Source organism: Macaca nemestrina, chromosome 2 (assembly GCF_043159975.1).
Source record: "Macaca nemestrina isolate mMacNem1 chromosome 2, mMacNem.hap1, whole genome shotgun sequence".
Classification (NCBI taxonomy): Eukaryota; Metazoa; Chordata; class Mammalia; order Primates; family Cercopithecidae; genus Macaca; species Macaca nemestrina.
The window spans coordinates 96,197,021-96,209,452 of NC_092126.1; the positions used below are offsets into that span (position 1 = coordinate 96,197,021).

At 45.5% G+C, this 12,432-nt stretch overlaps 1 protein-coding gene across 7 annotated transcripts in view; it reads right to left on the minus strand.

Moving 5' to 3' along the window:
* The window catches only part of LOC105480110 (MCF.2 cell line derived transforming sequence-like 2), a 261,761-nt gene that overhangs the window by 12,990 nt on the left and 236,339 nt on the right, over positions 1-12,432 (minus strand). For all 7 annotated transcript variants that reach the window (XR_011619936.1, XR_011619935.1, XM_011738576.3 and 4 more), the window contains 2 exons: positions 11,820-11,853; positions 9,606-9,703 (listed from right to left, as the gene is read on the minus strand). Coding sequence is in view for 5 of the 7 variants with exons in the window: in XM_011738576.3 (XP_011736878.2) it covers positions 9,606-9,703; positions 11,820-11,853 (132 nt within the window). In the remaining 2 variants the exon portion in view is untranslated. The remainder of the gene's footprint in view (positions 1-9,605; positions 9,704-11,819; positions 11,854-12,432) is intronic.

Sequence of the window (12,432 nt, forward strand, 5' to 3'; positions counted from 1 at the left end):
TTTATTTATTTTGGAGACAGGGTCTGGCTTGTCACCCAGGCTGCAGTGCAGTGGTGTGATCACGGCTCACTGAAGCCTTGACTTCCTGGGTTGAACGAATCCTCCCACATCAGCCTCCTGAGTAGCTGGGACCACAGGCACATGCCACCACACCCAGCTAATTTTTGTATTTTTTGGTAGAGATGGGGTTTCACCACATTGGCCAGGCTGGTCTTGAACTCCTGAGCTCAACTGATCCGCCCGCCTAGGCCTCCCACAGTGCTGGGATTACAGGTGTGAGCCATCGCACCCAGCCCGTGGGCTGACTTTTGCTGTCGTACATCATCTGCATATTTAATCCCCTGCTGGATTCACTGGTCATGGGCTCTGAGGTCCTAAGAGTCTTAGGCACTAAGGAGCTGGCAGCGCTGAAGAGACCCCAAAATCTCAGACTCAGGGTCTGGCCAGTCACAGGCGCGTGATGGAACAACTGAGAGGCCCACTGCCCCACGGCAGGAGAAGGTGCTCTGGAGTCAGTCAGACCTGAGGGCAGTCAGACCTGATTCTCACTCTGTCACTCACTAGCTGTGTGATCTTGGATACATCACTTAACCTCTTGAGCATCAGCTTCCTTATCTCTATACTGGAGATAATAACATCGATTTTGCAGTCTTGACATGAGGATTAGCAAAACTTCTGATAAAGAAAAATGCCTGGTACACGACAGGAATTCAACAAATAGTACCTGTTATGATTACTGTGCATAGCAATTACAACAATACTAAAGAGAGGGTCTCAAAACAGCTCTGGGCACTCCAGGTGTGCTATTATTACTTACATTTGGGGGAGGTTTGTCTGCCATTGTCTCGTCCTCATAAACACTCAGGGAAGGAAACAGATTATAAGGATAATAAATGGTTTTAAAAAGAAACAGAGCAAACACACACACATACACCCACACACCCCTCAGAAAAAACCATGCCAAACACACAGGCTCTTGACAAATATTCAATTTGATTATAGCAAAACCGTTGGGTTTTTTTGGTTTTGGTTTTGTTTTTTTTTTGAGACGTGGGTCTCACTCTGTCACCCAGGCTGGAGTGCAGTGGCGTGATCTTGGCTCACTGCAACCTCCACCTCCCGGGTTCAAGCAATTCTCCTGTCTCAGCCTCCTGAGTAGCTGGGACTACAGGCACACGCCACTACACCCAGCTAATTTTTGTATTTTCAGTAGAGACAGGGTTTTACCATATTGGTCAGGTTGGTCTCGAACTCCTAACCTCGGGTGATCCACCCACCTCGGCCTCCCAAAGTGCTGAGATTACAGGCATGAGCCACCATGCCCAGTTGATTACAGCAAAATTTTAAGTGATAGTTGCAGTCTTGGAAAATGAATAGAACGACTTTTGTCCCAGCCAAGATCTAGTGGTGTGTTGGGGCAGATACACCCTGAGTCTCTGGGGCACTCTCAGTCTATGTATCAGATAAGCATAAGGAGTATTGGTGGAGAAGGACAAGAAGAATGGGAAAGATGGGCGATGAGAATTCCTGCAGATAAGGACTGGTGAGTATTCTCTTTCAAAACCCTTAGTTGACCATCTTTCTAGTGCACATCACATAAGCTGAATGGTTTTTTTATTTTGCTTAAACAAACAGAATGAAATTTATTAACAATGGACCTAGTAGTGAGCTGAAATTATTCTCACCAGCATACATATTTTTGATAAATTATAGACTTTGAAGACAAAATCATGGTGTTTCCCTTACTGTCCACTGGATGGCACAAAGAGACCATTGTAGATCCTCCTGGTTCAGCAGTAGCTCTCACCCGATAGACATTAAATGGGCAAATTCTATTTTTATTGTCTTTCAAACTAGATTTTTCTCTATGCACATTTTTTTTTTTTTTACTTTTTTTTTTTTGAGATGGAGTCTCACTCTGTCGCCAGGCTGGAGTGCAGTGGCACGGTCTCGGCTCACTGCAACCTCTGCCTCCTGGGTTCAAGTGATTATCCTGCCTCAGCCTCCCGAGTAGCTGGGACTACAGTAGCGGGCCACCATGCCCAGTTAATATTTTTGTAATTTTAGTAAAGACAGGGTTTCACCATGTTGGCCAGGATGGTCTTGATCTCCTGACCTCTTGATCTGTCCATCTTGGCCTCCCAAAGTGCTGGGATTACAGGCGTGAGCCACCGTGCTTGGCACAACTTTTTAAGGACCATCTCTATCACATGAACTAAAGGATATCATTTTCACTTTGGGGTGGGAGGTGGTGAGCTGCTTAGAAGCAATGCCTAAACCCCCTGGGCTTTCCTTCCTTTCACTTGGAAGAACCAGGGGGTAACTAACTGCTAACAATTCCATGCTATCAGAGTCAGAGATCTAGCTGCTAGCCTAAGGGCTGCATCTCATTTAATCCTCACGGCAAGACTATACAATATTATATCCATTTTGTAAAACAAATGATAAAAAGAACTTAAGCACAGAGAGGCTATAGAATCCATCCAAAGAGATGAAGCGGGACTTGAGGCTGGGTCTTTGAGACCTGAGTTTGAGCCCTTCATCATTATGTTGTGCGTGCTGCTAACCAATTTCCCTCTCTGCCTTCTAGAACTTAATACATGGGGGTCACATTCTGTCTAATCCATCCCGGTAGCTCTCCAGAGCTCACAACAGGAGAGAGTTCCAAAATGTTTCTAGGGGTACTAGGCTCAGTTACAATCTTTTGCTTGGTGGCCCAGAGTATAAATGTGGATATCTTAGGCTGGCCTATAGCTGAAGTGTCTATTTCATTTGCAAGCCTATCTTTGGCCAAGAGGAAGTGAATCATTCTTGAGAGCATCTAATTAATTGCTTTCAGATTCCACATGTTGGCATTCTCAGGGCACATTTTTTTTTTTTCTGTGCATTTCTGTTGTCAAAGTCCCTGCCAGCTCCTAAGGCAGTCTGAGCTGACTGTCTTTAGATTTTCAGAGCTGCTGGAAGCTGCGGGGGAGGTGGATCAAAGAAACTTTATAACCTAGCTTTGCCTGCCAGCTCAGCCACCAGCTGCCCTCAAATGTTCTGGATTGGAATAAGCCCAAAGATGAGTAGCAGGAGGGAAGGGCAAGCCAATATGTCTAGGTTGGTTCAGTCAGAGTCTTGTCTATTTCATCAGAATTTTAATGGAAAATTTCCAATAAGATTAAAATATAAAGTCACCCCAATTTTAGTATGGCTCAATTTTTTTTTAAAAAAATCATGCATATCTTTGTTTTGCAATGGGGTCTTACTCTTGCCCAGGAGGAGTGCGGTGGTACAATCATGGCTCACAGCAGCCTCAACCTCCTGAGCTCAAGCAATCCTTTCACCTCAGCCTGCCAAGTAGCTAGGATTACAGACACCCACCACCATGCCCAGCTACTTAAAAAAAATTTTTTTTTATACTCCAGTGCAGTGGCTCATGCCTGTAAATCCCAGAACTTTGGGAGGCTGAGGCAGGCGGATCACCTGAGGTCAGGAGTTTGAGACCAGTCTGGCCTCAATGGTGAAACCCCCGTCTCTACTGAAAATACAAAAATTAGCGAGGTGTGATGGTGGGCACCTGTAATCCCAGCTACTCGGGAGACTGAGGCAGGAGAATTACTTGAACCCGGGAGGTGGAGGTTGCAGTGAGCCAAGTACACGCCATTGCACTCCAGCCTGGGCAACAAGAGTTTTTGTAGAGATGGGGTCTTGTGATATTGCCCAGGCTGGTCTCAAACTCTTGGATATCAAGTGATCTTCCTGCTTTGGCCTCCCAAAGTGTTGGGATTACAGGCATGAGACACCACAACTGACCAAATCATGCATTTCTATAGACAACGTCTGCAAGAAGAAGATAATGGTGATTATATCTGGTTATGTCGGATCTGTATTTTTATTTGTACTTTCCTGTATTTTCTAAATTTCTGACAATCTACATGTGTATTCCTTTTATAATCAGAAAAGGAAACAAAATAGTTAAAACTCAGATATCTAAAATAACCCATCATCTCTCCAGAGGGGGCAGTTTGCTAGAACTTATAGTAAATAAGTATAGTGTGTATATATACACACTATACTATAGTATATATATACTATATACTATAGTTTTTTTCTGTGCATTTCTGTGTGTGTATATATATACTATAGTATAGTATATATATAAAAGTGTAGTGTATATATACTATAGTATATATAGTATAGTATATGTATAAGTATAGTATATATGTATAGTATACTATAAATAAATATAGTAAATAAGTAAAAAAAAAATGATTACAATGAAGTAATCATTGAAATACTAGAGTGCCCCAATAAGTTTGAATAACAAAAAAAAAGTAATGATAATGAAAGTAACTAAATTATCTAGGCCCGAAAGGAAATGCCACAAAAATTAGCAAAGAAACAACCATTACATGCTATACTGGATAGCTCCTAGGTCACCTTGGAGACCTTGAGGGACCCGACAAGGGACGTATAGTAAGGCCGCAGACAGGTTCTTCCTCTGTTAGCTCTGAGGTAGAACAGTTATTCTCATTTTTATGTCTTTCACATGGCCAGGACTTTGCAAATCAGGGACAAAGTGAATTCAGAATTAAAAATTTTCAGCACCACCCAAGCTAGTAAAACAGTATTAGCTTACATCCTTTATTTTCACCGTAAGCTGCCGGAAAGAGGCTGGTAAAACTCAAAACAGCACACCCACCTGTCTGCTGACTGTCCCATCCAGAAATTGTGTAGGTCCTTAGGTGAATCTTACCTTCTTCCCTTCCCCTAGCCAGACCCCATCCCAGATGGCACGAGGAATCCTTTCCCTTTCCCCGCCTGTCTGTAGACCAGCAGGCAAAGAGAGCAGTTACCATACTGGAAGGAGAAACCGGTCCTGGTCGTCGTGAGGAGGTGGGGCTGCTGCTTAACAGAGGCAGAGAGGGACATGTCTGATGCTCAGGTGATCCACTAAGACATCTCGGAATACTCCCATGCCCAGCTGTAACTATGATGGCCAAGTCCAAGAACCATAGCCTGATAAAAGTCTAGGACCCTCACTCTGCATGCCACCAGCAGAAGTGCCAGATGGGGAGAGGGGTGTCTAGAATGAGTAGGAGGGAGAGAATGGCTACAAGGCACAGCCAAGGACCAACTGCAGCAGCAGGTGGCAGCCATAGATCGAGTTAAGTAGGATTCTCGCTGTGTTCCCTAGTGGAAGTGTCTCCCTTGTCGAGACTCACTGAGGTTAAAGTTGGAGACATGAGGAGAAAAAAGTGTCCCCATGTGCATCACTGGAGTCATCATGGGCAAGATCACAACTCATTTGACTTCCTGACTCCAGATTCATATACTCTGCCTCCTGGGGGCATGACACCATAAAACAGCCATTGGTTCAGTTGTATGCTGCATCCTGAGGGACAGCACTCCATCCCCGCAGTGCCACATCCAAACTCCCGCCCCACCTCACTTTCAAGAGGCTGTCCCACTACTATCAGGCTGCCAGCTTCAGAATGCGAGGGTAAGACTGTGTCCTGTGATCACATGTCCATAGCTGATTCTCTTTTGCCATACTGAGTCCCCTGATCAAAGCAATGTTATACAGCCGGGCGCGGTGGCTCACACCTGTGATCCCAGCACTTTGGGAGGTCGAGGTGGATGGATCACTGGAGGTCAGGAGTTCAAGACCAGCCTGGTCAACATGGTGAAATCCTGTCTTCTCTACTAAAAATACAAAAATTAGCTGGATGTGGTGGCATGAGCCTGTAATCTCAGCTACTTAGAAAGCTGAGGCAGGAGAATCACTTGAACCCAGGAGGTGGAGGTTGCAGTGATCCTTGATGGCGCCATTGCACTCCAGCTCCAGCGACAAGAGTGAAATGCTATCTCAAAAAAAAAAAAAAAAAAAAAGTAACGCTATATGGTTGGTCACACACTGTACTTTCTAGCTTGAAGGGGTCTGATAAAATCAACTTGTCTCCTCAAGGGACAGTACCAAACTGGGGGCTCAGCACTGACCTCTGCTGGCAAGTTGGACATTTAACAGTGGTAGCGGTAGCAGCTAGCGCAGTCTTGAAGACATGGAGCCCTCGCTGCTGGGGCCGAGCACAGGTTCAATTCTACTACCAAGGCTCCTCCATTTCCGAGCCCGTGGTGCAGGCACTGGGGTGCCTAAGAGGAAGTGGACTAACTGGACTTCTGCTATGCACCTTCTTTAGTGGGCATTAAAGCACAGTTCAAAGACTCTCACATTTTGAGTTCACCCCCACAGGCCTGTGTGCCCCTTCTCCAGTCAGGTCATGTTGTCATTTGATCCTAGTGGTTGTTCTGGAATGGTTCAGGAAGGGAGGCGGGGACAGATCTTCAGAAGGGCAAACATTGCCTTGTATGCCTCATCTGAGGCTTCTGCATAGTCTTAGGGGACAGGGAACAATCTTAGGTGAATCTCAGCTTCTCCCTTTCCCCTAGCTAGGCCCTAGCCCTACTGGCATGAGGAATCCTATCTCTTTGTCCTCATGCCAGGAGACCAACAGGCAAAGAGAGCAGTTACCACACTGGAAGGAGAAATGGGTCCTGGTCATCAGGAGGAGGTACTCCTTAAGGGACAGGACCCAAGGGAGACAGTTCCACTAGGGAACACAGCAAGAATCCTACTTAACTAAATCTATGGCTGCCACCTGCTGCTACAGTTGGTCCTTGGCTGTACTTTGTAGTATAAGGCGGAGTAGGCCACTGCTGCCAGCCCGGGAGGTCAAGGGCATTTACCCAGATGTCCTCATTCCCAGTTTTTCGGTCCCTTATCTTCCCTCTCAGGATCTGACTTTGCCTGCTCATCTACTGGCACTAGGAATCCAAAATATTCAGATGGCAGACTTGCCTAGACTGAGCATTTTTCCTTCTCTCAAATTCTGCCACTTTTACCAGCCCAGTCTGCCTCTGCTATAGGAGATGAGAGGCTAAATGTTGGCAGGGAGGCCCCCTGATTCTGATCCTGTGTTTTAAATTGGTAATTAGTCTGACCCTGTTACTTTCTCTCTTCAGTGCATCAACGGGAGGCTCTTAGCAACAGCCTCCCAACTCTACCTTCCTGATAGATAATATTTTCCTCAAAGCTCTCAAATGTTAGAGACATTGCACCAGCTGGCATATCCCCATCCACCTGTATCTGATCCCAGGTCACCACAGATGAAGGTCTGAGCAATTGAACTGATACAGCAGGCCAAGGCCCCAGGACTCTCAACACTCCACTTAACACCAATAATGAGGTCCTCGTGGCCATTTGGACTGCAGTAAGCCAACACCAGAATCCCATCCATTTTGGGACCCCTCCTGGTACTAACGGTCTTCAGTCAGGTTCCCAGAAGCAGACTATGCAAGTGTGTTATTGACAAAGGGCTTTCAGATGAAACCTGGAAGACAGTGAGGCTGAAGCTAGGGCAGGGAAGAAGCCAGGCACAGACGTGGGCTTAGTGGAAGTCTAGCATCAGCCTGATCCCCTGGGCAGTGCTGGAGCATGGATGGCACCGCAGGTTACCATCTTGAGACAGAAGGACTGGCTTCTGTACCCTGAATCAGTAAGCATTGGTGGGCCATAAGCCACCCTTAGGGGAGGACATAATCTCACAGGCATTTCCTGGCTGGACAGCCCTGGGCAGCGGAGGGCAACTGTCTGGAGGGCACGGCTGTGAGCCATTGTCAGCTAACCTCATAGCAGCGGAGACATGGGGCCAACAGCCTGTAAAGAGGGTCTGGGCAGGCTGTCAGTACTCTCTACTATAATACTGTATATGTGGTTTATTTTAAAACCTTTTTTAGAAGACTTTATTTATTTTATTTTTTGAGAAGGAGTTTCACCCTTGTTGCCCAGGCTGGAGTGCAATGGTGCGATCTTGACTCACCACAACCTCTGCCTCCTGGGTTCAAGCGACTCTCCTGCCACAGCCTCCCGAGTTGATGGGATTAAGGCATGTGCCACCATGCCCAGCTAATTTTGTGTATTTTTAGTTTCATCATGTTGGCCAGGCTGGTCTTCAACTCCTGACCTCAGGTGATCTGCCCACCTCGGCCTCCCAAAGTGTTGGGATTACAGGCGTGAGCCACCGCACCCAACTGACTTTATTTTTTTTAGAGCAGTTTTAGGTTCACAGAAAAACTGAGAGGAAAGTATGAAGATTTCCCATATATCCCCTGTGCTCACACATGCATGGCCTCCCTGACTATCACCATTCCCCACCAGAGAGGCACATTTGTTACAATGGATGAACCTATACCCTGAATATATCATATTCACCCAAAGTCCGTAGCTCACATCATGGTTCACTCTGGGGTGTTGTACATTCCTTGGGGTTGGACATATTTATAATGACATGTACAGTAGTCCCCCTTTATCCTCAGGGGCTACTTCTAAGATCCCCAGTGGATGCCTGAAACCCCAGAGAGTGCCAAACTTGACTGCCATTAGTGGGAGCATGTTTCTATTTGCCTTCCACCCCCACAGATTTAACGCCTTTTTCATCTTAGTACTGCTGCTGTAAACTTTGGCAGTTTGAGATGCGACAGCAAAACGAGTACAAGTTTCTTTCTCCTTTTTCACAATGTCGTGGATAGATGATTCCTTCTTACCATAGATCTTAGCAACTTCGGCATGTGATTTTTTTCTTTCTTGTTAAATCAAGAACTTCTACCTTTTCACTTACAGGAAGCATCTGATGGCTTCTCTTTGGCATATCTGAATTTCCAGCATCACGACTGTGCTTTGGGGCCATTGTTTATTTTATTTATTTATTTACTTATTTTTTTTCAGACAGAGTCTCGCTCTGTCGGCCAGGCTGGAGTGCAGTGGCACCATCTCGGCTCACTACAATCTCCACCTCCCAGGTTCAAGCAATTCTCTGCCTCAACCTCCTGAGTAGCTAGAATTACAGGCACATACCACCACGCCTGGCTAATTTTTGTATTTTTAGTAGAAACGAGGTTTCACCATCTTGGCCAGGCTGGTCTTGAACTCCTGACCTCAGGTGATCCACCCACCTTGGCCTCCCAAAGTGCTGGGATTGCAGGTGTGAGCCACTGCGCCTGGCCTGGGGCCATTATGAAGTAAAGTAAGAGTGACTTGAACACAAGCACTATGATCCTAACAGTCGATTTAATCACCAAGATGGTTATAAGTGACCAAGGCTGGCGGGGTGGGGAGCACAGACAGTAGGGACACCCTGGGCAAGGGGATAATTCATGTCCCAAGCAAGACACAGCAGAAGGCACCAGATTTCATCGCACTACTCAGAATGGCGTATCATTTAAAACTCACCGATTGTTTATTTCTGTAACTTTCCATTAGATATTTGGATAGCAGTTGACTAACAGTAACTAAAACCTGGAAAGTGAAACTGTGGATAAGGGGGTGCATCTACCTTCTCAACGTGAGGCATTTGCCTTCATGTTAATTCTGGCCCCATTTGTTCTACACAAATGAATAGCAGGAAATCGATTTTAAACCACATGGTGGTAAAATGCTTTCTTTTTTCTCCCTCATTTAACTAAAGAAGGGCTGGGCCCTAGGTGATGTCTTCCTTAGCATCTAAGCAGCTGGTATCACCCCACTGCTTCTGTGCTCCACTCTCCCACAGGACCCTCCCTACCTTTAATCCCTCCTGGGCTGGAGGCTGGGTCTTCTTTGCTAGTGGTAGCTCTTTCCATGTTTTCAATCCATGGTCCGCATCCCACTCCATTGCCTTTGCTTTTAGAGAAATAAACATGAACATTGAGTCACTGGAAGGAATAACACATGCATCCCTCCCCCACCAGTTGGAGTAGCACTGGCTCACCTAGTGTATCTCTGGTCTAGGTCTCGAGGACCTGCTGCTCCTCCCTTACCTGTAGTTGAAGGCCTGCCTCAGCTCGGTAGGTGATATGCAGTAAGGAAATGTCCAAAGGACACGTCTTGTTGGATTACACAGCAAACATCTAATTGGCTGCAAATCTTTTCTCTTTCTTTCTTTCTTTTATTTATTTATTTATTTTGAGACGGAGTCTCGCTCTGTTGCCCAGGCTAGAGTACAGTGGCGCGATCTCTGCTCACTGCAAGCTCTGCCTCCTGGGTTGACACCTTCTCCTGCCTCAGCCTCCCGAGTAGCTGGGACTACATGCATGTGCCACTACATCCAGCTAATTTTTGTGTTTTTAGTAGACACGGGGTTTCACCATGTTGGCCAGGATGGTCTCGATCTCTTGACCTTGTGATCCACCCACCTTGGCCTCCCAAAGTGCTGGGATTACATGGCTACAAATCTTAGAGGGGAGAGGTGAGGAGGAAGAATCACCTTTGTCTTCTCAAAAGTGTTTTCACTGGCTCACTACAGCTCCCTCCTTCCTCTTTATTGACCCGAAATGCCAACTATGATAGTAACTCTTTTGCGTTAGACGAATCCAGTGAATAAACACCTACTAAGCATTGGAGGTCCAAGAGGAATAAGATATGCCTGAGCTAAACCTCCGGCCTTGCTTGCAGAGTGGTTTGCTGGCCTTGTCTGATTATTCAATGAGTGCTTTCATTTGTTTATTCACTAAATATTTACTGAGCACCTACAAAAGTGCCTGGCACTGGTAGATGAGGCCTGAGGGAAGCTAAAACTAATAAGACAACCTCCATGCCCTAAAGGAATTCATGATCTAGTAGGGAGAAAATGTAAACACACAATAAAATTATAGCATATTAAACGCTGCAATAGAGTACTCTGTAAGTGTGGGGGCAAAGAGGAGGGGTAGGAACAGCTGCTTTCTAGAGCCCTCACCTTTTCCACTTCTCTCATCTTTTTGGGTTAGGGTCTGGGTGGGTTCCACAAGGATCGGGCCAAATGAGCTTAGAAAAACTAAGCAGACTCCTGTATCAGAACTGGATCACAGTAGACAGGTGTTTTCAACAAACATATTGAGTATCCCTGAGTGCTTTGGGCAGGAAGAGGAATTATAGACGAAGAGGTTTGTAAGCCACAGTAATAGATGGGGCAAGGAGCACCAGTGAGAACTTAACCGTGAAAGAAGTCTGAGCACACCTTCCTCCCAGACAAGGGGGAATAAAGAAAGGAAGATGATCAGGAGAGTTCTGAGTGGAGAGGGGAAAGCCGGGGGAGGTAACATCAGAGGGTGCGTTGGCCCACTCAGCAAAGTAGGAGGCAGGGCAGCCTTGTGAAAATAGGAATGGAATAGAAAACTCAAGCAAACAGCCAAAAGCAAGGACAATTAGGGGAGGTTTTGAACTGGCAGATCTACCTCAACTGGCAATACAGCAAGTGTGCACCAGAAAAGATATCCTAGCTAGCACTGGTGTTGGGAATTGATTTAATATCCTAGGCTAGCAGTGGGGTTGGGAACTGATTTATTGTTTAATGTTTTATATTTATTTTCATATATATGTACTTATTTATTTATTTTTGAGATAGGCTCTTGCTCTGTCACCCAGGCTAGAGAGCAGTGATGTGATCTAGGCTTACTGCAGCTTTGACCTCCTGGGCTTAAGTGATCCTCCCACCTCAGCCTCCCGAGTAACTGGGACTAAAATTGCGCCACCACCCTAGGCTAATTTTTGTATTTTTTTGTTAGAGACAGGGTTTCACCATGTTGCCCAGGCTGGTCTCAAACTCCTGGGCTCAAGCAATCCATCTGTCTTGGCCTCCCAAAGTGCTGGGATTACAGGCATGAGACACTGCACCCGGCCAGTATTTTTTAAAAATTGGAAATCCCTTGTAATAAGCCAAGTGTTGGGGGAAGAAAAGCAATAAAAGCAATGACATGGACTCAATATGAAACATCCAAAGCATCTGACACGTCTTTAAAATAAAAAAATCAGTACTTACCTTGTGCTTATTTCAAACTGTGGATTTCCTTGGTCTAAAATTTAAAAAAACAAAAAACAGCACTCTCAACTTTAAGCTAATTTGAATTGATTTTACATATTGATTTTTAAATACACATATATGCATACAGAGAATACTATAAAAATATATAAAGGTGTGTAGGTCTTGATCTTATTTTCCCAGGAATTCAGAAAACGTTGCTGCAGTCCCTGGGCTCACGTGGTCCTGGCATCCTCCCCCACGTCTCTAGCCCATCCTGCTGAGTTTCCTGCATGCATTGATTCTGGGTCCATCCAAGTTTCTACAGTTAGCTCCATTAATACTGAATTAAAGAATAAACAGTGTACCCATCAAATGCTGATTTTTTTCCATGTGAGCCCAAATTCTGTGACTTGATGAGGGAAAAAACAAATTCTGTGACTTGATGAGGGAAAAAATCATGAGTCCCTGGGAGAGCGATAAGAGTCACATTCTTTACTAAAGTGTTGTCCCAGGTATGAGCATAACACCAGATCTCAACCTCCAGAGGCCCCCCACTGCCTCCCATGGCATAAAAGCCAAATTTCTTGGCCTGATATTTGAGGCCATCTCAGTCTTTTTCCTTCCACCCTAT